This window comes from Pleurodeles waltl, chromosome 3_1 (genome assembly GCF_031143425.1).
Source record: "Pleurodeles waltl isolate 20211129_DDA chromosome 3_1, aPleWal1.hap1.20221129, whole genome shotgun sequence".
Lineage (NCBI taxonomy): Eukaryota > Metazoa > Chordata > Amphibia > Caudata > Salamandridae > Pleurodeles > Pleurodeles waltl.
Window position 1 is genome coordinate 358537319 of NC_090440.1, and position 23696 is coordinate 358561014.

The following is a 23696-nucleotide window of genomic DNA, read 5'->3' on the forward strand; positions in this document are numbered from 1 at the left end:
TGTATTTTTTAAATCAACCTTTTATGTGTGAATCTGCTTATTCTGTCACCACGCAGCTCCAGTTACTGTATAAACACACAAAAATGTGTTGTTTAAAATGTATTTAAACACGACCGGGACATGTAGTGCTTTATTACTTGTGCTACCACCTGGACAAAACCAGTTTTTATATTCAGCAACGTGAGTGAAAAACATAGATCAGTACATGTTTCAAAGTAACCTTAAAAAAAAAATGCTGCTACATGATAGCGCTTTATTACAGTTGCTCTATGTTATATTGTATTTTTAGAGTGTACAAAGGCAATCACAAAAGAAAGCTCTGCTACATTATAGCACTTTATTACAATTACTACATGTTATACAACTGTAATAAAGCACTAATATATATAGCAGCACTTTCTTTTGAGATTGTCTTTGGAAAATGCCATTATTCACTTTTAGCAATGTGTCAGAACATACAATTGCTGTAATGGAGTTACAGTCAACCACCCCGAGCAGCATTATGGCTAGCACACACTTAATTACTCTGTGCCACAGTGCACATGTAAGTTTATGCGGAGGGCACAGACTTGGACCGTACACTCTATCACACCACATACATATTTCCCAGTGCACGTATCAACGTGCGCTTGAATTAGGAAGAGAACAGTAGTAAAAGACCAAATTAACTGTTAAATTGTGCGAAAGAAAAACAGAACGAAGAATTGTGCCTACTAAGACTGGCCATCCGCTGCTGAGATCCATTTCGCATGCACACAGACTGCCTTGCACCATGCATAGCCTCGTTCCATGACGCAGATTCGAGAGTGCGTAGTCCATCGTAGGATTTGTTAAACCCTACGTCGGTCAAAAAGTGGAAACAAACCCTGTTCTAACTGCCCCCCTACCTGTTCTAGAATACGGCCGCAGGTTCTCTAATTAAATACACTTACCACTCAATCTGCCAATCAACTTAGTGACGGTTTTAGCCTCAACCAGTAGAGCCAAAACCAATGAAGGCTCCCGGTGCTGTGTACGCGATGTATCCTGGAACAGGATGACTAAGCAAAAGCCAAAAGTAACAAGGCAGCGAAAAAGTAAACCAATTAGAAGTAAACAAAACAGGCAAAACAAACCAGCTAGCGCTAAACCAGAGTACCTCCATGAATGACACCATCAATAAAACACGCATGGATAAAATTACATGCAAACATTTTTGGTCACATTAGCATATTTTGTGGGTCATAAAAATATATTCCTTAATTTTTCTGGGATCCTTCCCAAACAACTGCATAACGGCTGTGCTTCTACCTACAGTAAAACATGAGTACTTCGGTCACATTTGATTTCCAACTAATTGACAATTAAACCCTTTATGAGAGGCAGATGAGGGACAGATTTACGTTATCGTTCCACTTCAGCCATAACCTGCTAAGAAAAACCTTTTTGTGATGTCGGTATGTTAGAAACCCATGAAGAACACACTATGGTTTTAAATCTTTATTCAATCAGGAAGAGTGCCCCTTTGAAACATCAAAGTTCATTGAGGTATTCATTAAAAATAGATAATTTTTAAAGACAACAAAATATGATGGACTTGCCTTGTTTGTCTCCAGTTAGAATCCAGAGTTTAATGTTAGCCATTAGCAAACTGGTGATGGTCTCAGGTACCCCTTCTTGCAACTTGTCTTCTACGGCGGTAGCACCCAACAACTTATAAAGAAACAGGACATTTCAGTAAGTACTTAAAGCTGAATTGCAGATTTTAGAAACAGAGGAATGCAATTAATTCTCACAGACATAATAATGCTAGGTGGTTGGCCACTATAAAACTATAGGTACAGTTTCTGTAAAATCAGAATGTTTAAATGTTTACACGTGGTAGAGGAGACATCATGCTGCTCATGCTTACAGACCGATGCTCAAGTTCTGTGGTGGGCTTTTCAGACATAAAGAAACAAGCACTGGCAAAGCCAATAGGTCCAGCGTTGACCACCAGCCTTATCCCAATTGTTTTCTTTTGTCATGGTTCTTTTTGTGTGTATGTATTCCTTCTGAAAGGGTGACATGACACAACTCGTGGTGAAGTCAAATAATGGCTGAAATAGGTTGATACACTGGCCTGCAAGGCATTCTGGAGTGGTGAAAAAAATGTGAATGACATCAGGCACAGATTAACCAATGAAGTCTGGCTGAAGCCCATATATGTAATTATGTTAGACACATAATATTAGAAAAATCAAAAGGTCTTGGCTAATACAGACCTCAAAAAGTAAATTAGGCTGGGATTGGTTTCAAAGCTCTTGTCATTGATAATGAAAGAAAGATAGAAAGCAAGAAAAAGAGAAAGAAATAAGAAAGACGAAAGAAACAGAAACAAGGAAATAAATAACAAGAATAGACAAATATAAAAAAGAAGGGGAATGAAAGGAAAAAGGAGACAGAAAGGAAAAAGAAAAAAAGAAAAGGAAAAAGGGAAAAAGGAAAAGAAATGAAAGAGAAAAAAGGAAGAAAAAGGGAAAAGAAAAACGAAAAGAAAAGATAGAAGGAAAAGAAAGGAAGAAGAAAGGAGAAAGACTACAAGAAGATAAAAGAAAGGAAAAATTAAGAATGAAAAAAGAAACTAGAAAAAAGCAAGGGAAAGAAACAAGGAAGGAAAAGGAAAGAAGAAAAAAAGGAAACAAGAAAGAAGACAGGTTAGAAGAAAAAAAGGAAATAGAAGAAAGAAAGAAAAAAGTAATAAGGAAACAGAGAAGGAGAGAAAGAAAAAAGTAAAAAGAGGATGGCCTAAAATAAAACAGTTTCAAATGAACACAACCTGACATGCTGTGACATAGCAGCAGTCGGAAAAGCAAAATACTTCATATTTTATTTACAACAGCATTGGCAAAAGATGGGATCAATAAAGTTGGAATGTGCATCAGAAGAATCCTGCTATCAAAAAAGACTCTAAATACAGAGGTAACACTAAAGTAATTACAAAGTAAAAACAAAGACACTGGCAATGAAGGGTACTAGCTCGTGTTGGGATGTGCCCCTTTGTTAGACAGCAAAATGCAGTGGCTGAAGTAGGCTGGCCCATTGACCCATGCTGTTTACTGTAGTGGGCAAACCCATTACCTAAAAAGGCACCACTCAATAGTATAGAATTTAAATACAATTTTAACAGCAATAATCTATTCCTTGGGCACAAAGAACGGCGTTTTAGAAAGATACAAACCTAAACCATCAATATATCAAGGTACTTCATTCATATATTTTATGTGATAAGGAATGACATGAACACGAGAATGGATGGGGCTGGGCTCAGCCCAAATACATAACAACTTACGTTATAGCTGAGAAAATCTAGAAGGTGAGAAAGAACATAAAAATGGCAAGATATTTTTGAAAGGGTCTGGTTGAACGAAATTCTGTTCAGTTACTGAGAGATTTGATCCTGGATACCAGGTCCCGAAAAGAGTGCGATGTTTATCATAACATTATAGGGCTCAAATATATAGAGAGCAATAAATGGACCCCAATTATAAAAAAATGCTAGCAAAATAGGGCATAACGTGGATATTGGTGCATACAGCACCAAAGTTCGCAAGACACATTTACTGGAGGAGGAGAGAGGGGTGAATGTGGCAGTATGGTGCTTATGGCACAACCTTTAATTGAGATATGTGCAGTAATATGACACAACCTTTTTACAGAAGACGAAAGATAATTATTATTTCCCCTCATTTCTTTTTCATGCCTTTGCAGACATTAAATGGGTTTACAGCTCTCAGGGACCACACTGGGCCTTGTATGAATTTCTATGAGTACTTTTTTTTTGTATTTTCTCAATTTTTGACCAGACCATCCAGATTTTTTATTATCAGACCTTTTTGCAACTTTCTTATGTTTTTCAAAGCATCCATCCCATAAACATTTTTAAATCATGATGATCCATGGAGTCATTAGCAACAGTTGAAACCTTTATTTCGCCCATTAAAGAACAAGTTACTTACCTTCAGTTACAAATTATCTGATAGAGACTCTATTTAGGTGCAGATTCCTTACCTTAGAATTCCCTGGCCTCAGCTTCGAATCCAGAATTTTTCTGCTTAGCAGTACCCAGCGCACGCCGCTGGGTGGTGTCGTTCGGATCCGCATGTGTCGCCCGGCACCGCATGGCTTCGTCAGCATCGTTGGAGCTGTCTGTGAGTCCACGGTCTTCCATATAAGCACCACCCCGGTGCGTGTACATCAGTTCTTTTCAACAACTTCCCACACCAGAAGCGCAGAGTCATGGTAGTACGAACAAGTATTTTGTTTTACACTTGATTGTTTGAGGAAAAATACACGCCCTTGAGAAAGGGAAATATAGGAAAACATGATGTATATATCTGCAGAATGGGGAGGCCTGGATGGGTGTAAAGAATATGCAGCTAGATAGAGTCTCTACCAGATAATTAGTTACCGAAGGAAAGTAACTTGTTCATTTGATATAGACTTCTAGCTGCAGATCCCCTACCTTAGAATTCATACCCAAGCTATAACTCCTGGTGGTGGGTTGCAAGAGTATACTTTACACCAGGAAGACCTGTAGGATTAAGCAGGTAAAATGCCCCCCTCGCCTCACCTGGCTATCCAGGCCGTAGTGTCTTGCAAACGTGTGCAAGGAAGCGCACGTTGCCGCTTGGCAGATGTCAAGTACCGGCACGCCATGAGCCAACGCAGTGGTAGCAGCTTTCCCTCTGGTAGAGTGAGCCCTCTGGAGGCTGCTTCTTAGCCAAAGCGTAGCAAATCTTTATATGGAGAATGACCCAGAGCGAAATGGATCATTTCTGTACTGCCCGACCCTTCTTTGCACGAATGTACCCCACAAAGAGTTGGTCGTCCACCCGGAACTCTTTTGTTTGGTCAAGGTAGAACAATAACGCTCTTTTTGGGTCCAGCCGATAGAGAGGCTACTCTGCCTTAGAGGGATGCGTGGTGCAAAGAAGGTGGGCAGGGTGATATTTTGACCCAGGGAGAAAAGAGGCACACGTCCTGAGGACTACTTTATCAGGATATATCCTGAGATACGGCAGTTTCAACAACAAAGCCTGCATCTCACTCACTCTCCTGGCAGGTGTGATCGCCACTAAGAAGGCTGTTTTGATAGTGAGCAGCCGGAGAGGACAGTTATGTAAAGGCTCATAAGGAGCACACATTAGAAAAGTGAGTACTAGATTAAGGTCCCACTGGGGCATCACAAAAGGCACAGGTGGAAACATATGCACAAGCCCTTTTAAGAATCTCTGTACAATGGGAGACTTAAACAAAGATGGTTGATCAGGCAAGCGTAGAAAAGCTGATAAGGCAGCAAGATAGCCCTTAAGAGTCCCTAAGGAGGAACCCTGTTGGGCGAGTGATAGAATAAACAGAAGGATATTAAAAAGAGAAGAAGAAAGAGGATCAATAGACCTCTCTGTACAATATGAAACAAAACGTTTCTACCGGCAGGCATAAATCGACTTGGTAGATGGACACCTGGCTACCAGAATGACATCACAGACTTCAGGCCGGAGGTCAGAAACTATGAACTGTTGCCGCTCAACCTCCACGCATTAAGCTGCAAAGTTGACAGGTACAGGTGAAGAACCTTGCCCTGCTGCTGCGGCGACAGAAGATCCTCCCGAAGAGGCAACCTGATTGGAGGACGGATGCTCATTTTGAGAAGCTCTGGATACCAGACTCTTCGTGCCCAATCTGGAGCCACTAGGATTACTTGGGCCCGGTCGTTCTTGATTTTCTTGAGAACTCTGGGCAGAAGTGGTATGGGCGGAAAGGCAAACAGGAGGACTGAACTCCACTCACGACGAAAAGCATTGCCTAGCGATAGCCCCCATGGAAACTCCAGCGCGCAAAACTGCTGACATTGCGCATTCTCTGCAGAGGCAAATAGATCTAACCAAGGCTCTCCCCACTGCTGAAAGAGTCTTTGAGCCACCTCCAGATGGAGATACCACTTGTGATCCCCTAAGCATCGCCAGCTGAGTTTGTCCACCCTGGCGTTCAGAGAACCTGCCAGGTATTGAACCACCAGGGTTATGCCCTGCTGTCCTAGCTGTGTCCAGAGACGCAGAGCCTCTTGACAAAGGGTCCACGACCCCACAACGCCCTGCTTGTTGCAGTACCACATCACAGTAGTGTTGTCTGTGAACACCTGCACTACCTTCCCTTTCACAACAGGAAGAAATGCTTTTAGTGCTTGTCGGATCACCCAAAGCTCGAACAAGTTGATATGGAGCCTGGATTCCGCTGGAGACATAGCGACCCCTGATCTCCACCTCTCCAAGATGGCCGCCCCATCCTTGAAGTGATGCATCCGTCACTACTGTGAGATCTGGTTGGGGAAGGGAGAGGAGTCTGCCTTTGACCCAATCGCAGTTCACTAACCACTACTGCAGATCCTTTGCAGTTCCCTCCGAGATCTGAACCACGTCAGTAAGATTTCCCCGATGCTGTGCCAATTGGAACTTCAGGTCCCACTGCAGAGCCCTAGTATGCCATCTGGCATGCTTGACCAATAGGATGCAGGAAGCCATGAGTCCCAACAGCCTCAGAGTCTGCCTCACTGAAATCCAGGATAGAGGCCGAAACATTGGTATCATAACCTGAATATTCTGGACTCGCTGCTCGGGAGGATAGGCCCGATACTGCACTGTGTCCATAACAGCTCTGATGATAGTGAGCTTCTGAGAGGGAGTCAGGTGTGACTTTGGTACATTTATAGTGAACCCCAGCGAATGCAGGAGGTTCACTGTCGTCTGGAGATGGGTGACAAAAGCCTGGGGCGTCGGAGCCTTCAACAGCCAATTGTCTAGGTAGCTGAAGACTGAAATCCCTAACCTGCAGAGATGAGCTGCCACCACCGCCATCACTTTGGTGAAGACCTGAGGGGCACTGGTGAGACCGAATGGGAGCACGGTAAACTGAAAGTGCTCATGGCCCACCTTGAACAGCAGGTAAAGCCTGTGGGCGGACAGGATGGGGATGTAAAAATATGCATCCTGCAAGTCCAATGCTACCATCCAGTCTCCTTGGTCTAGCGCAGACAATACCTGAGCAAGAGTGAGCATCTTGAATTTCTCCTTCTTGAGTAAGAGATTGATGTCCCTTAAGGGAAAATGCCCACTATCTAAAAGTGGCATTTCTAAAATAGTAATGTTAAATCAGACTTTACCAGTAAAGAAGATGTATCATTACCATTTCAATGATACCAAACATGATGTAGCTGCTCCTTTGTGATCTAGAATTACAGCTTAATATAGAAATTCCCAATGCTAGTCTATGAAAGGCCTCACAGTAGTGAAAAACAACTTTGGGAGTTTTTCACTGCCAAGACATGTAAAACTTAAAAGTACATGTCCTGTCTTTTACTTACATAGCACCCTGCCCTATGGGTCACAAAGGGCCTACCTTAGGGGTGACATATGCAGGTGTTTAAGGCTTGGCAAGAGGTTTTAAATGTCAAGTTGAAGTGGCAGTGAAAAAGCACACACAGGCTCTGAAATGGCAGGCTTGAGACAGGTCTGAAATGTTACTTGTGGGGGTGGCACAACCAGTGGTACAGGCCTACTAGTAGCATGTATTTTACAGGCCTTGGGCATATGGTACACCACCTTACAAAGAACTTACAAGTAAATTAGTTAAGTCAATTGCGGATACACCAGTGTTACTATGTTTAGGTGAGAAGCACATGCACTGTAGCACGGGTCAGCAGGGGTAAAGTGCTCAGAGTCCTAAGGCACACAAAACGATACAGCAAAACATGAGGTAAAAGGCAAAAATTCGGGGGGAAGACCATCCTAAGGCTGTCAGGTCCAACACCCAACTCAATCAAGAACCACAATCCTAGTCAGGTTGAAGTCACAAGCAATGCGTAAATTAACCTGTGTTCCACTCTCAGGCAGCTTGACACAGAGCAGTCAGGCTTGATTCTGAGGCAAGGTGTTAATTATTAGTGCAACACTTCAAACAATAACACAGTGAAAACATACCACAAAAGGATCCTACACTAATTTAGAAAAGCAGAGTCATTTTTAATAATTAAACAAGACTAATTGTTAAAAATCAACTTACCGCATCCAGAGATATGCAAGTTTAAAGATTTAAATGGAAGTAGCCCCAAAAACACAAAACACCAACTGTTGATATTTGGTTGCGCCAGACTGGGACAAAGTCACAAGTTCAGGCTGGCCACGATGGAGTGCTGACCAGCTACAGGGACTCCGTTTGGGCATGCTGAACAAGAGTACCTTGAATCCTAGTTTGTGGGGCATTGCAAGGTACCGTGCCAAGGATGCATCATGCAGTCAAGGCAAGGTGTAAGTTCCAAGGTGACGCAGAGCTGCAATGCGAGGTCCTGCATTGTCGCCAAGGATTCCATTGACGAGGGCTTGCGCTGTAAAGTTCGCATCAAGGATGCATCATGCAGCCAAGGCAATGCGTCAGTTCTGCGGAGCTTTGAGGCTTAAGTGTGAGAACTTGAATATATTTGAGAGTTTTTCATAGTGCTAGCTAGGTCCAAGAGTATCTGAGGGCTTTATAGGTCATCTGAACAGAGTCCATAGAATTAATTCAAGGATTCATAATGGTTGACATAGTATATCAAAAGGTATTGAATAGTACAACATTATAGATCGGTGTCATTAACAACAGATTTAAATGCTGAATTGGGTCAAATGAGTCAGGCTGGAAGTGGGTTGAAGTATTTGTTCAGCAATAGAGGTTTGAGGTTTCGTTCGAAACAGGTACAGCGGACATGCTTAGGAAGTAAGCTCCAAATACTTGGAACATTTCCTAAAAAAAAGAGCATTTCTGGGATTTCTTTTCAGTTTGGGAGGGATAAGAAGAAGTGAGCTTGAGCTTCTCAGGTCCTGACATCTTTCTGCTCTCGATAGTATGTTTTCCAGCTATTTAGGGCTTTGTAGGTGATGCAAGCTGTCTTGAAGATGCATCTTCCTTCTATGGGAAGCCAATTGAGACTCATGAGAGCAGGTGACATGTGGTCAAACTTTTTGGTCCTTGCAAGGAGCCTGATGGCTGCAATAAGAGTTGTTCTTAAAGGCATAGGATGACTGTTCAGGCAGCAGTGATGATGGAGTTGCTGTAGTCGAGTTTTGAGAGGATGTTTTACGGTGTAGAGCAGCGCTTTGGCTGAGTTGTTGATTTGCTCTTTCATTGACATGTGTTTGTCCAGGATGATTTCCAGTGACCTCACAGAGTTAGAGAGTGAAAGAGGACAGTTTAGTGCATCCATATTCTCAAGCCATGCTTGGACTGGTCTTTGGGGGAAAATAGTACAAATTCAGTTTTATTGGAGTTCAGTTTTAAGTTAAGTTTTAAATGATTGGTGCTTAGCCAGGTTTGATATCTTGTTTAGTTTGGTATTCAGATGCATTTGTCTCCGTGAGATGTTATTTTATAATAAAGTTGTGTGTCATCTGCATATAGGTGGTATTTCACACCTGCTTAGTTCAGGATAATTGTGAGGGGTTCCATGAACAGATTTAAAAGGGCTGGAGAGAGGACAGGGCCTTGTAAAACCCCTTGTGGAACTGGAACATGTTGAGAGAGACAACTGCTGGTTTTTATTTGTTGAGAGCGATTTTGTAGATAAGACACAAACCATCTTAAGACTGTGCCATTGATACCAATACAATTCTTGTGGGTCTCAAGTAAAGCTTGGTGATTAACTGTGTCAAATGCCCTGAAAGATCAAGAAGGATTAGAAGGCAGGAGCTGCCTTCATCTGAGGTTCTGAGAATATCATCTGATAAATTCAGCATAGCAGTTTCGATGCTATGACCTTTTCTGAATCCTGATTGGAAGGTATAGTGGAGGATGAATTTATCAGTGTGTTGGTTGAGTTGTATCAAGACACACTTTTGGATTGCTTTTGCTAGGAAAGAAAGGTTGGTGAAAGGTCTGAAGTTATTAAGCTTGCAGGGATCTACACAAGGTTTTATTTTTAGAATGGATGTGACTTGGCTTAGTTGGAGGGAGTCAGGCACACAGCCTAACAAGAGGAAGAATTTATAGTTTTGGTCCAGAACAGAATGATGATGTGGTTAAAGGTCTGTACTAGGGTGGAGGGAGGGAGATTGGTAGTATGTGATGTATTCTTCAAGTTTGCAATTATCTTGGAGACTTCTCTCTCTGCCAATGTTTTGAACTCTGACCAATTGGCACTGTTTTTCAGTGGGAGGAGAACATTATTGACTTTGGTTATTTGTGGGTCACTCTGGTCTGAGGTAGAGTCAGGAAGGGGAGTTACTATAAAGATGGATGCATCGTCAGAGCCGGAGGGTAGAGCTGTCGGACTAGCAAAGTAGACAAGAGATTGTTTAATTTTCACTATTTTATCCTAAAATAAATTTGCTTTTTCTTCACAGTGTTTGTTGGTAGCTATTACTTCCTGACGGGAAGTGAGGGTCATTTTCTTATGCTGAAGAGGTCTGTTCTTCACCCAGACAAGATGAGTGCAAAAGAAAGTTGCCTTTTCTCTATAGATGTGTTTCTTTTAGGAGAGACATTCATACCTGAGGAGAGCAAGGTGCAGTGGTGAAGGATTCCATCTTAATCAGTCTTAGTTGCTTCCTTTCTGTGTTTAGATCAAAATTAAACCAGGATTTAGACTGGTTCTTCCTGGATCTCTTGAGTTTGGCATATCTGAGTTATAGTGTGCAGCGAGGTCATCCACCATGCGAAAAGATTGTGATTACAGTTGGGAGTTGATCTTTGTTTCCAGTACCAAAAGGGAAATTTGTTGGATGTTCCTTGCCCAGTGAGTGTGTTTGTTGTATGTAGCTGGGTAGGCTCCGGGGTTAGCTTTGAGACTGAAGTGTATGAGGTGCTGATTCAACCAGTCAATGGGCGTGAAGGATCAAAGAGAGATAGGTTCACTTCTGGTAATTATCACATCTAGAGTTGCACCTTTGTTGTGGGTCTCTTCTTTGCAGAGTTGCTTGAGATCATTGATTTTGAGAAAATGTATTTGATGAAGGATCGTGGTGTCATGTGTGTTCTTAGTTGACTGAAGTCACCCAAGAACACGTTTTTGGTGTCAATTGGAGACACCTGTGTTATCAGGTCAGATAGTTCTTCGGTGAAGATTGAGCAGTCACCAGGGGGGTGATAGATGGTATTCGAAGGTCGAGTAGTTTGTGGTCTCAAATGTGTTGGGGTGGATGACATCTTTCTGAATCACGGATAATCCGTCTCCTATAGGTCCTACTCTGTACTATCATATAAAGGAATAGCCATGTGGTGACAGCAGTTCAAGTATGGGGGTCGGGTGTTCACTGAGCTAAGATTTGGTTAAGAATGCAATGTCAACTCCATCTGCTAGTATAGTTTCAGCTATTTCTGCTGCATGTTTAGCTGCTGATCTGCAGTTTAAGAGCAGGCAGATTAGGGAGTCAATACTACTGTTTAGAGAGTGAAGTGTTTGGATGGTGTGTATTTAGCAGGGGGTATAGGCACTACGTTTGTCCAAGGGGTTCTATTTGTACCAATGATTACTGGAATACTAGATGTGGGGTTGGGGGTCTTTTGGGGTGCTTTAGAGCAGTATGATTCACTAAGCAATATCGCTTCAGATGGATACAGAGGGTTGAGTGCTCACTGAGGTTTGTGAGATAAATGACCAAGGGGGATGGAGGTCCAGTAGGTTTGCCTACTATCACCTGGAGATCCTTTGTGGGGAATCATTTTTTCTGGCATGGAGTTGGGTTTGCATAACATCTCGGTTTGAGTCAGGAGGTCCTTTTTTATGTGCGTAAGTTCTTCCGCAAGGGTGTCAAATTTATTTTATTTTTGTGGGGGGTTCTGGTGCCGCAAGAGAGTTATAGTCAAGGCTGCCGTCGACGAGGGATGTGAGGGCCTGCAAAGGGAAAGCATTGCACAGGTGGCAGTTCAGATGCTGCCAAGGGGCCAATGCTGATTTCCTTTGCCTTTGAAAAACCCTTGCAGCAAAGGTAATGTTTCAGTTCCAAAGGCAATGTGTTGAACACCAAAAGCATTGTGCCAGTTCTGCTAGAGATGCGCTGTGGAGGAAATGTGTTGGTTCTGCTGGATTGACAGATGGGCTGGCATAGCAACTTCAGGACGACACTTCCAGGGGTCCAGGGCAGGAGTAGCACCACTTAGTAAAGTAAGACTCACAGATGGCAGAGTCCAGGTGCTGGGTTCACGGTTGCTGGAGCCTTCTCTCCCTGAGGCTCAGGTCAGGTGGCCAGCAAACTAGCCCTGGAGTTACTTTGGGGTCCTGGGCTCAACAGATACAAGTCCAGTCCCTCACACTCAGGCACGAGGGCAGCAGGTCAGCACAGCAGGGCAGACGTTCCTTCAGAGCAGCAGTCCTGCAGAGTGGTAGTCCTTTCATCATCACAGAAGTCATTCTTCCTGGCACAATACCTGCAGGTCCATAAGCATACTGAAGAGGTTCCTTCTGAGATCCAATATTTATACCTAGTGCCATATCTCTAGAAGGAGGGCGCAGCTTCTAGAGGTTTCTGTTTTATGTCCCAAGGCATCCTGCCTTCCCTGTCCTGGCTCCGGATTAACTACAGGTGGTACTCAGCCCTTTGTGTGGCAGCTGGACATAGCCCATTCAAGTGTAAATAGGACTTTGCCCAGTTCTGCCTTCCCATTCTGCCAGTGATGGCCCATACAGGCACACCTAAGCTCTCTACTGTGTGTGGCTGTCTGGGAGGAATACATAAAGACCAACTGTCAGCTAAACCCAGTCATGTGACCTAGAGATAGGCTAAGGCACTAAGGGCGTATGTACAAGCACATTTTCCCATAGACACAGAATGGGTAAAACTCTTTGCTACATCAGGCCCTAAATGGCTAAGACAGGATAATACCCACTTTCTAAAAGTGGCATTTTCAAAATCCGACTTTACCATAACAGAGGATTTTTCATTACAATTCCAAACATGAACTGGTTACCTGCTCCCCTTTGAAAATGAAAGATTATTAAATGTAATAAGGTAACTCCAATGTTATCAAATGTGATAAATAGGCCTTGCAGGAGTGCAAAATGAAGTTTTTCACTACCACAGCATGTAAAACTGAATAATTGCTAATCCTGCCTTCTAGATACACTCACCCTGCACTCTGGGCTGTCCAGGCCTTACCCAAAGGATGACTTATATGCATTAAAAATGATAGTTTTGGGCTGGAAAAATATGTATTTATCCAGGTCAAACTGCCAGGTTAAAAATAAACCTGTGCAGAAGGTTTAATCATAGGAATTTACTAATTCTGTGTTACTCTTGTAACACAGAAATACTTATAAATTCTGCTTGCTAAATAAATCTGCAGTAAACACAGGGACTGATTACAAGTTTGGCAGTCCATTGACTGCCATTGTGGCTGTCCGACTGCCATTGAGATGCTGTCCTATGGAGCAAAAGCAAAAAGAACAGACGATGGATGGAATGCAGAGCAAATCAAACATTCATTCCCAGTCACAGATCTGGGTTTAATCCATCAGTTTTTTTTTGTTTGCCATGCCCTTCCAGTTTGGACCCAGCCATATGCAAATCAGTCTTGACCCTGTTCCCCATGGGAACAGTCCACCCTGAACTGCCAGGCCAGGTCCTCCCTGACCCAGAAAAAAGCATCCTGGGACCAGTTTCAAGGTATCACCCTTCATTAGCCAGGCTAGCTTGAATCTGGTGGCATAGCAAGCATGGGACCCACATCTCGACATACCCTTCCCACTTGGGGTGACAAAAGCAAAAAGAACAGATGATGGACAGAATGCACAGCAAATCAAACATTCACCCCAGTCACAGATCTGGGTTTTATCCATCAGTTTTTTTGCTTGCATGCCATTCCAGTTTGGACCAGTCATATGCAAATCAGTCTTGACCCTGTTCCCCATGCGAACAGTCCAGCCCGAACTGCCAGGCTAGGTCCTGCCTGAACCAGAAAAAAGCATCCTGGGACCGGTTTCAGGGTATCACCCTTCATCATCCAGGCTAGCTTGAATCTGGTGGCCTAGAAAGCACGGGACCCACTTTTGGGCCTACCCTTCCCACTTGGGGGTGACAAACGCAAAAAGAACAGATGATGGACGGAACGCAGAGCAAATCAAACATTCACCCCCAGTCACAGATCTGGGTTTAATCCATCAGTTTTTTGCTTGCCATGCCATTCCAGTTTGGACCCAGCCATATGCAAATCCTATGGAGCAAAGGGAGCAGCTGTACCGCTGGCACCGGCAGGCAGCACAGACCGCCACGGTTACAAGGCAGCACAAACAGGCCAGCAGAGTCTGTGTTGCCACTGATCACATTACAAAAATTGCACACTATCAATGTGATTGTGGCGATCTAATCACCATGCCTCAGGAGACGGAAACAGACAGTATAAAGGCAAACACTCACCTGCAGGCAGCCTCACATGTCTGCTGTTGCCATGGAACCCATCACACACATCCTGCCGCTGATGTTGATCCTGGATGGAGCAAAAAATCCACGCTGCTGTGGGATAAACCAACCATAAGTACATACCCCTACCTGTACCCTAACAACAGCTCGTTCCACTATCGTCCACATCATATGGGGGTCACGCTACAGGCACCAAGTACACGTCTCATTGTGTACAAAGCCGAAATCATACATAAAGATGGGCACATTCACAATCACAATACACCCCCTTTGGGTAGGCCAATCACACTGCACTGCAATGCTACACAAAAACACACAGCCACACATCTCAGGCACAGAGATAGTTAAGGCCACACAACATTGTCTCACACATCCCCAACATAACATATACAAATGTAACTCACATACATTTCTTAGAGGCTCTGGCCTCCACACTCCACAGCAGCCAGTGCTCCCCCATCTTCCGGTCCTCTTGAATTTCTTCTTCTTCTTCTTGTACCTCGTCTCTGAGTGCCCGAGTACCTTGAGTACGAAGGAGAGGACTTGGGGCTCCTGGCACGGTCCCGCGACCTCCTCCTCGAGCAGGAACGTGACCTCGTAGGAGTCACTCCAACTGATGTCAACTACTGGCATGCCATGAGCTTCAGAGACTGCTCTCTCAAAGCTTTCGGGCCATGGCCCGGCAGTCGGAACACGACTTTGAGTCGTGGTCTCTGTCAATCCACCAGAGACTTACCCGGTGGGCGTCCATCACAGACATGGCGCGGTGACATGTACCATATGGCTTGAACCCTGTCTTCCTAGAGGACATCTCGCACAGACCCTAAAATCTTTGACAAAAGGGTTGTAAAAAGGCCTGCCAAAAAAGGCAGCGGGTAGCTCGATCCCGGACCTGCTCTTAACCGGCGCGGAAGGAAAAGTACTGATGTACAAGCGCAGGGGTGGTTACTTTATAGATGACTGTGACATCACAAAGGGCTCCAAAAATGGTTCCGACGCCACGCAGAGCTGAACAACACACACGGATACGAACTACGCCACCCAACGCCGCATGCAGGGTATTGCTCAACAAAAAATTCCGGATTCTGAGCCGACGCCAGGGAATTCAAAGGTCTCTATCAGATTGTACCCACATACAACACACATGTATGGATGTGGCAAAGAATACAAACACCACTAGTATCGAACAGCCCCTGCAATGGTCACAGGCATCACCAACATCACAGCACAATAGAAGGACAATGGCATGCTCAATAGACAAAGAGACAAATAGACAAACAGCACTATGCTAACAATACCTGTACAATAGAGATGGGGGCATCAGAAGCACTCAGGGAAGGAGGCTATACTAGGGACAAATATCACCTTGTACACACCCCTTAAACAACATCTGGACAGGAAATGGCCCGCATGTGTCACAGGGACAAGCAGTGCTACACCCATATGGCATGCCCATCTGCACAATGTGGAAGTGCAAGTCAACAAAGCGCATACAACTCCAACTGCATCAGACATACATCTACAGGAAGTAGCTGCAAGGCACACACAGCTAAATGGACACATGCACAGTCAAATGCAAAGAAAGCTAGCACAACTTAACACACTCCATTTCTGCACAAACAAAACTGAAGTTTACACACATTAGATGAATCCATAACCTTTATCAGGGGGACAAGTCTAACACCATACATGCTCATATTGCACAACACAAGATGAAACATAACAAACAGTACACAATGCTATGACACCACCATTGTATTTGCACCCACACATCCATACACTCAACATATACCTTTGTCTTTGAGGACACCAGCACTGCCCACAAAGTCAGATACTCCAAACAACAGCAAACGGATCAGCAAGCAGGCTGAAACTCACACAACTGTAGGCACACAAAACAAGTTACTCAGAAACAACATAAAAGTAGAAAAGTAATTGCAGGGCAAATGTATACCCAAAAATATATTTTTGGCTTTATTAACTGGGTAGAGTTGAAAGTCCAAGGCTATTGGCCAGTCCATGTAAATTCCAATAATACCACAGTGTTATGCCAAAACGTGACTCCCAACTGCCAGGGAACCTCTACAGGAAGAGGCATTAAGATGGGACACCTCAGTGTTTATCCTTGTGGTGGGAAGAGTCAGATTTGGGAGTGTAAGGTTTGGACTTAGGCTTGGGGGGTGGTCTTCTTTTTGGGAGGCGTGGGCTTCTTCTGGGGGAGAGGTATGGGTGCTTGCAGAGGGGGTAGGTGAGGCATTACAGGTGGAAAGGTGGGCCCGGGAGAGGGGTGGGTGCCTCTTGGGTGTAGGATGGGCGCATATGTAACAGGGGAAAGGTCAAGGCCAAACAAAAAATCTTTCTTAGGGACACGGGAAGGTCATGAAAAGGGGGTCAGTATTTGGAGGTTGAGGGAGTGTTTGTTTGCTGTGGATGTTATGGGTGCAAGCTTCTGGGAGGTATCCTTGTGTTTGGTGGGTGTCTGTTGGGTGGGTGAGTGAGTGCATTTGTGTGTCTTGGGGGTCTCGGAGGTGGAGGTGCTGGGGGATGGAGTGGCAGATGTGTGTGTGTGTCTGTTGGGGTGGTGACTGAGTATGCTGAATGTGATGGATATCTGTGTGTCTGTAGTTGTGGTGTCTGCGGGTGTGATAGATGTCTGGGGGTCTGCTGGGGTGGTGTCTGCAGGAATGATTGCTGTGGTGGGTGTGTCACTGACTGATGGTGTGGTGCCTGTGGGTTTGCTGGATGTTGTGTGTGATGTTGGGGTTGGTAGGGGTGTCTAGGGAAGTTGTGATTGTTGCTGTGTCTGTGGGTGGCTATTGTTTGCTTGTGTGCCAGTGTGTTTTGTGGTGCTTGTGTGTGCTCCTCTTGTGTGTTGATGTGGATGCGTGGGGATCTGTCTCTGTGCTTTGGCTAGTTAGGGGTAAGAGGGTATTTGGAGTGGGAAGAGAGAGGTGGAGGGGAGACCGGAAGGTGGGGGATGACTGGCTGCTGTCAGTTTGGAAGCCTGAGCCTGAAATACCTCTGTAGGCCTGACATTGCACCATGAATGCCTTCCAGGAATGCATTGGTCTGTTGTAGCTGACTTCCCAATCACTGGATGGCATTCACAAGGGCTGTCTGACTTACAGAGATCCTTCTCAGGATGTCAATAGCTTCCTCACTGAGGGCAACAGGGGTTGGTGCGGAGGTGCCTGCGGCAAAGGAGATGCCCACCTTCTTGGGTGAGGAGGCACAGCCAACTGGGTGGGGAGGTACAGGGAGGGCAGTGATAGACCGGGGAAAGGATGGTACAGGGGGATGCCCGGATGGGTCGCCCACCACCAGCAAGTGTCACTGGAGGAAGAATTCATGACGATGTTGACATTGCTGTCTCCCCTGTGGCACTCTCCCCACTGTCCAGGCCACTGGGTCCCTCTGTGTCGGTGGTGTCATGACCCAAGATCCTGTGCCCAGATGCTTCCCCACTTGGCTGTGCCCCGTCTCCTTCGCATGCCAGTGCTGATGCTGCAAATACAAAGAGATATAAGGTCATCACATGTCCATGATCACACTTGAACAACAGCTCTGATTAGCATGCAGAACCATGATAACAAGTAGGAACCAGCACCAAACTCAACATAAGTGGCCCATATATGTGCCATACCATATGCATGCATGCAATATGAACAGTCAACATGTGTGCACAGGGAAAATCAGGATCACAGACAACTACAATTGCATGGCAGAAGTTGTGCAATCACAATGACCATACAACTATTAGGAGACACCATCAGCCTCAAAGGTTTGCCACATGGAGCAGCCCACATTCACCTGTTTGCATATAATAGTAGGCATTCCACAGATCCCACACAAGGTCATACACACATCTATTTGTCACATACATAAAGACCCGACAACTGATGATACAAAATCATGCCATGTTGATGACAATAATACATTATCGTAGGGAAGGTAACATGGAAATACTCATGTCACAATGAAAACATATTAACAATGTACACTTCACCAAGTGACATTTATCCCAATAGAGCCATGGAGGTAGTACTAATGTTGCTGAGATTGTCCATTCATTTCCATGCCACATGTGTGGCCTATGTAGACTTCCTATGGAATATGTCAGCTAGGGATGCTCCCAAAATTCACAACACAGTAAATCAGGAAGCCCCAGGGTAATGGGCACTTCCGTCTGGCACTCCTTACTATGACATACTATGAGGGCATCAGCAGAAGCCATTAGTCCCTCCTGAATGTTGGAGAGGCCCTCCAACATACAAGTGATGTAGCTGCCAATTGGGCAACATGTTGAAGGCCTTCAACAATTATTTGCAAATAATTGTTGAAGGGCCTCAACATGTTACCCAGTTGGAAGCTACATCACTCACCACATTCTGGCCATGCAAAGCCAGATGTCTGTCTGTGGATGAATGACTGTACCCAAATATATGTGATTTCTACATGACTGCAAGTCACTCCATGATGCATGCCAACAGTCAGGACACAAACTTTACCCATCACGCGTGTGTAGTTCACTTTTTCACCTAATGCCAAATCAAGGGCATAAATGTATACATTGTGGCTGTAAACTCTAGGTCTACCTGTCATGTCCTTCACTGCTACTGCAGTTGTACATACCAAATGACATTCTATGGCGGGTGAGGTTATGCGTCAGCCAATTAACAATGGTGACACACTCCTGTATGTGGCACAATATGAAACTTAGCCCCATGTAAATGTCCTATTCCACAAACAGTACGCCACGCGCATGTATGTGAGGGAATAAAGACATCATCCCATCAACATTGGAAGACCATGCATGCAACTGCAACTCACAAATGTTTACTACAGAGAAAGGGACACATGCTGACATGTAGGGACAAGGAATGTTGGCAACAGTGATGGCACATAAATTATGTCAGTAGACATTCCCCACATACCAAAGGAAAGTAGTGATCTATAGCTGCATCGAAAGAACAATGTAAGCCCTGTCACAGGTATGTTGGACATCTTCACATTATGCACCCATCATATGCTGAAGACAAGTAGCTTCTACACATTTACAGAGACACACGGCAGAGGACGGTGATCCATCACCTACCTACCTTTGGCCTGGAACATTTAAGAGTAGTGGTCTGTTGCATATAAATCATTTAGGAGTAGTGGTCTGTTGCATAGAAATGACACCCACTAGAACAACAAACACTAAGTGATTGATTAATGTACATAGCTATAGGTCGTCCCTGCAGAGCAAGTGGTTTGTGGATTCAACCCAGCTGTGTACTAGGTCCCTGGGACAATAGGCAAGGCACATCAGTATACAACACATGATATGGCTACACAAACCATCACTCATCCACTGTGTTACACATGGCTCATCCCTAATTGTCACGGGTAGCAGTCAGAACCTGACTCAATCACTTGGCAATGGGACAGGCAGGAACATGCCCTGCACTCACCCCTTTGTGGCTGCTGTACTGCCCTTAAACACCCATTAAGCTCCAGATAGGCCACCGCCAAAATGCAGACCATTAGGGGGGCCATGGTTCAACGGGCATCCAGCCCACATTGGTAGGACAGCCCCTGCTGGGCCTCTGCAATCTTCTGGGCGCAACATCTCAGGTCCTCTCACCAGCTGTGGACCCCCAGGGTCCGCAACTTCTTGGCAATGGCTCTCCATAGTCCCTTCTTTTTATGGGCATTGACCTGCATTGATACAAAAGACAAAACATCATGTTCACAAGTCTCATCACAAATGGTTGAATCACATACATGTCAGTAACATCAAGCCAGAACTCTCCTATTTGTCAATTTTCCCCATGACTAGAGACACATTTCACAACATATACACTAACCCACCTCCGTGATCAGACCCTGCAATGACTAAGCATGCATACTGACATCATGTGAGCCATGCTCCAGCAACCTGACTGAGATGTGAGCCACTGTAAGACACATCGCACCTCTGAGGCTTCTGAAGGGTAAACTCCTAAGGCATGAATGGACCAACAAATTCACACTATGTGAGAATGACTCTGCATACAGTCCCTACAGGCTACTGCCAGAGTACAAACTCAAACATCACACATGGGTAACAATAAAGGGGCTGGCATAGTGGGTACAGAAAGTGTCTACCCTGTCCATGTATAGACATGTGGCCTAACAAATGCAGACTCATGCCACTTCAGGGGGTGAGGTTCTGTGTTATGTACCTGTACCACAGAACATAGCCTTGGACATATGTGTCCATCCTACAGAGAAGGCATTAAACAAAGGCATGCATTGTCCAGCTTCTGCTAGGTGACCAAGTTACTGAGTCACATATCATGGCCTCCCAGGAATTAGCACACTGTCTGCACTGTGGGAATGTCATATATGTAATAAGCCTGCACAGGACAAATATGACCTGTGTGAAGGTGACAACAGGGCTGTGGGAGTAAGGGACCTGTCACAAGTCAACGACACACATTGACAATGATGCTATGTGCACATGTGGACTAGATCAGTAACTTACCTCTAGACCCATTCCTAGTCTAATCAAAGCAGAATATTACACCAGGGCCTCATATTGCCCACATGACAGAATCTGTTGGGGTACAGAGACTGGCCACAGGGACCCATACTGGGAGATACATGTGACAGGCCCTGGTCTGTGCAGGCTGAGCAGACAGAACATACATGACACTACATTCCCACCACTTCCATGCATGACAGTACATCATGTAGCATGTAGTGTGTGTGACACCCTGAAGGGCAGAGAGATTCATGATATGCCTTCCAAACAACAGGCTAGCAAGGGCAGATGTGTGAAGAAATCTCTGTGGCAACATACACATTGCTCACATTACTCTCAACTGACCCATTCTACATGCAAACTTAACTCATGCTGTCATGTCGGCTCATACTGTCATTACCATACATGTTGTCTGACATATGCACCACTCATGAGGAAAGAGATGCCAGTGGATGGCAGTAATGTCTCCTTGTCTAGTTATGTACACCCAACACTAAGAGGATCTAGGAACCCCAAAAAAAACACACAAAAAACACACAATGTCAATGAAATCTGGCCACCAGAACCTGCACATTGACCGTCCCGTTGATGCCACACAGACTGCACCTACAGGCACATGAGTAGTCAAACTGGCATACATGACCACATTCTAGCCTGTGAGGAGGGAAAGGATGGTGAAGTACAGGGAAAAATGTGCACATGAAGTACTTACCTGGTCCTCTGGTGATAGAGCTGTCGATACAATGGTAGAACCTTGTCCATAAGCTGCTCCAATTTCTCTGGAGAGAAGCCAGAGGCCCTATAACCTGCTGGACATGGCATGATTGCTCCCAGAGGCGGTACATAGCAGCTCGATAGTGGAGGTCTTGCTGGCTGCATTGTCAGGAGTGAAGTGAGTGATTCTGCAAAATATGGCCGTTACATCCGCCGCATACGCAGTCATAACTACCGGCAGATACAGCCATTGGCCCGCAACTGGCACTGGCAACAATGTTAGCCTATGGCTGTGTCCGCCGCAGTTGTAACTGCCTACTGCCATGACAACTTCATCTAGCAGTTTTGTGTGCAGTTCCTAATGTCCAGTGGAGTAGGTCAGACAGCCTCCATTTTAGAGGCCTGAAAAAATGTTGTTTTGAGCTCACAAACATGCTTACACTACCTTGTCCTGTAGGTCCTACCACTCAAACAACAGTGTAGTATGTTGCAAGGAACAGGCGACATTGTACAGTGGGGCACCGTACACCCCTGTCAAAGGTCATTTCTGCAGTGGGGATATTCAGCACATTTTGAGGGGTACTTGTGATACACATACTTGAGTCTGGTCCAGATACATGTTGTAGACATATGTGTGGCAAACCATGGGGGTTACATTTGACCCTTGTGTTATTAGCAGCTGTGATGTATACTGGTTGCCATGTCTATCCCTTCTAAAATGACTTGTTACATGTTATCATTGACATGTATCATGTATGTAGCTAGAGACACAATGAATAATGTTAGAACTCATTTCTTGTCATATATAGGTACCCAGGGAGACGGAGGATGCATCTACCACCTGTCTACCATCCACTGCCAGACCTTCAGACAATGGAAGAACAACACATAATACTCCTATATCATCTGAATTGGCAAACAATAGTGGACGTATGTCGTCAGCTGGAGCCAGATCTGAAGCCAGCTATTAGTTATCCAACCAGCATATCACCCATTGTACAAGTCATATCGCTATTACACTTTCTAGCCACAGGGTCTTTCCAACATACAGTGGCCCTATCAGCTGGCATGTCCCAACCTATGTTCAGTCTAGTTTTGAAAGATGTCCTCGCAGAAATGTGAAACACATGGACAGCTACATCCAGTTTCCCCGACGTGAGGATTTAGCCCATGTGAAGGCTGCCTTTTATGGTTTTGTACACCTCCCACATGTGCTGGAGGCTACTGGGGGCATGCCCCACATGTTGGCTTGGTCCCACCGCATGCCAATGAATAATTATAGTGCAACAGAAAGAACTTCCATTCCATAAACCTGTAAGCTGTATGTTTGGTGGATCAATACATTTCACAGGTCTATGCCCATAATCCGGGTTCAGTTCATGATTCCTTCATTATGCAGAAAGCTCTATCCCAGAGCTGATGTCACAACTGAACCCAGAGAGGGCCTGGCTGGTTGGTAAGTAACATCTGTCCTGTTTGTGTGTGTGTGCCATGTCTGGTGCCACAATTCTGATAAGAGGGACTCATTGTACCACATATGTCCCATTCCTTAAGCGGAGACTCTGCATATCCAAACCGTCCTTGGTTGTTAGCCCCAAAAAGGAATTCAACTACACCAGGGGAAGTCCACTTCAGTGGGGCCCATGGAAGAACAAGGCGTGTAGTGGAGAAGGCTTTTGGGCTCCCGAAGGCCAGATTTAGGTGTCTGGACCAGACAGGTGAAGCCCTCCTCTACTCACCCGGAAAAGTGTGTCAGATCAGATCATTGTGACATGTGGCATGCTCCACATTGCCCTGCAGAGGAATATCCTGTACATCCCAGAGGAGGGGCACCCTGCAGTGCCGCTGGGTGAGACTCCTAAAAGGCAAAGTGAGGATGACAGTGTTGAAGAGGAAGGAAGTGATTTAGAGGAAAGTACTTATCAATAGCTACTTTTCTTGAGTGTAAGTATGTCATGTGATGTATAGACTGTACAAAGAACTGTAGTTGTTAGAATGTGTTAAGTAGAGTGTTTTGGCAAAAACTGGTGAGCTAATACTCTGCAATGCTCAGCCAAAGGGCGCTTGAA

At 44.8% G+C, this 23696-nt stretch overlaps 1 protein-coding gene across 1 annotated transcript in view; it reads right to left on the reverse strand.

The window, feature by feature from the left end:
• ATP8B4 (ATPase phospholipid transporting 8B4 (putative)) overlaps window positions 1-23696 on the reverse strand; it is a 2552767-nt gene that overhangs the window by 741580 nt on the left and 1787491 nt on the right. Inside the window, exon 18 of the mRNA XM_069222521.1 lies at window positions 1581-1692. Coding sequence (XP_069078622.1) covers window positions 1581-1692 — 112 coding nt within the window. The remainder of the gene's footprint in view (window positions 1-1580; window positions 1693-23696) is intronic.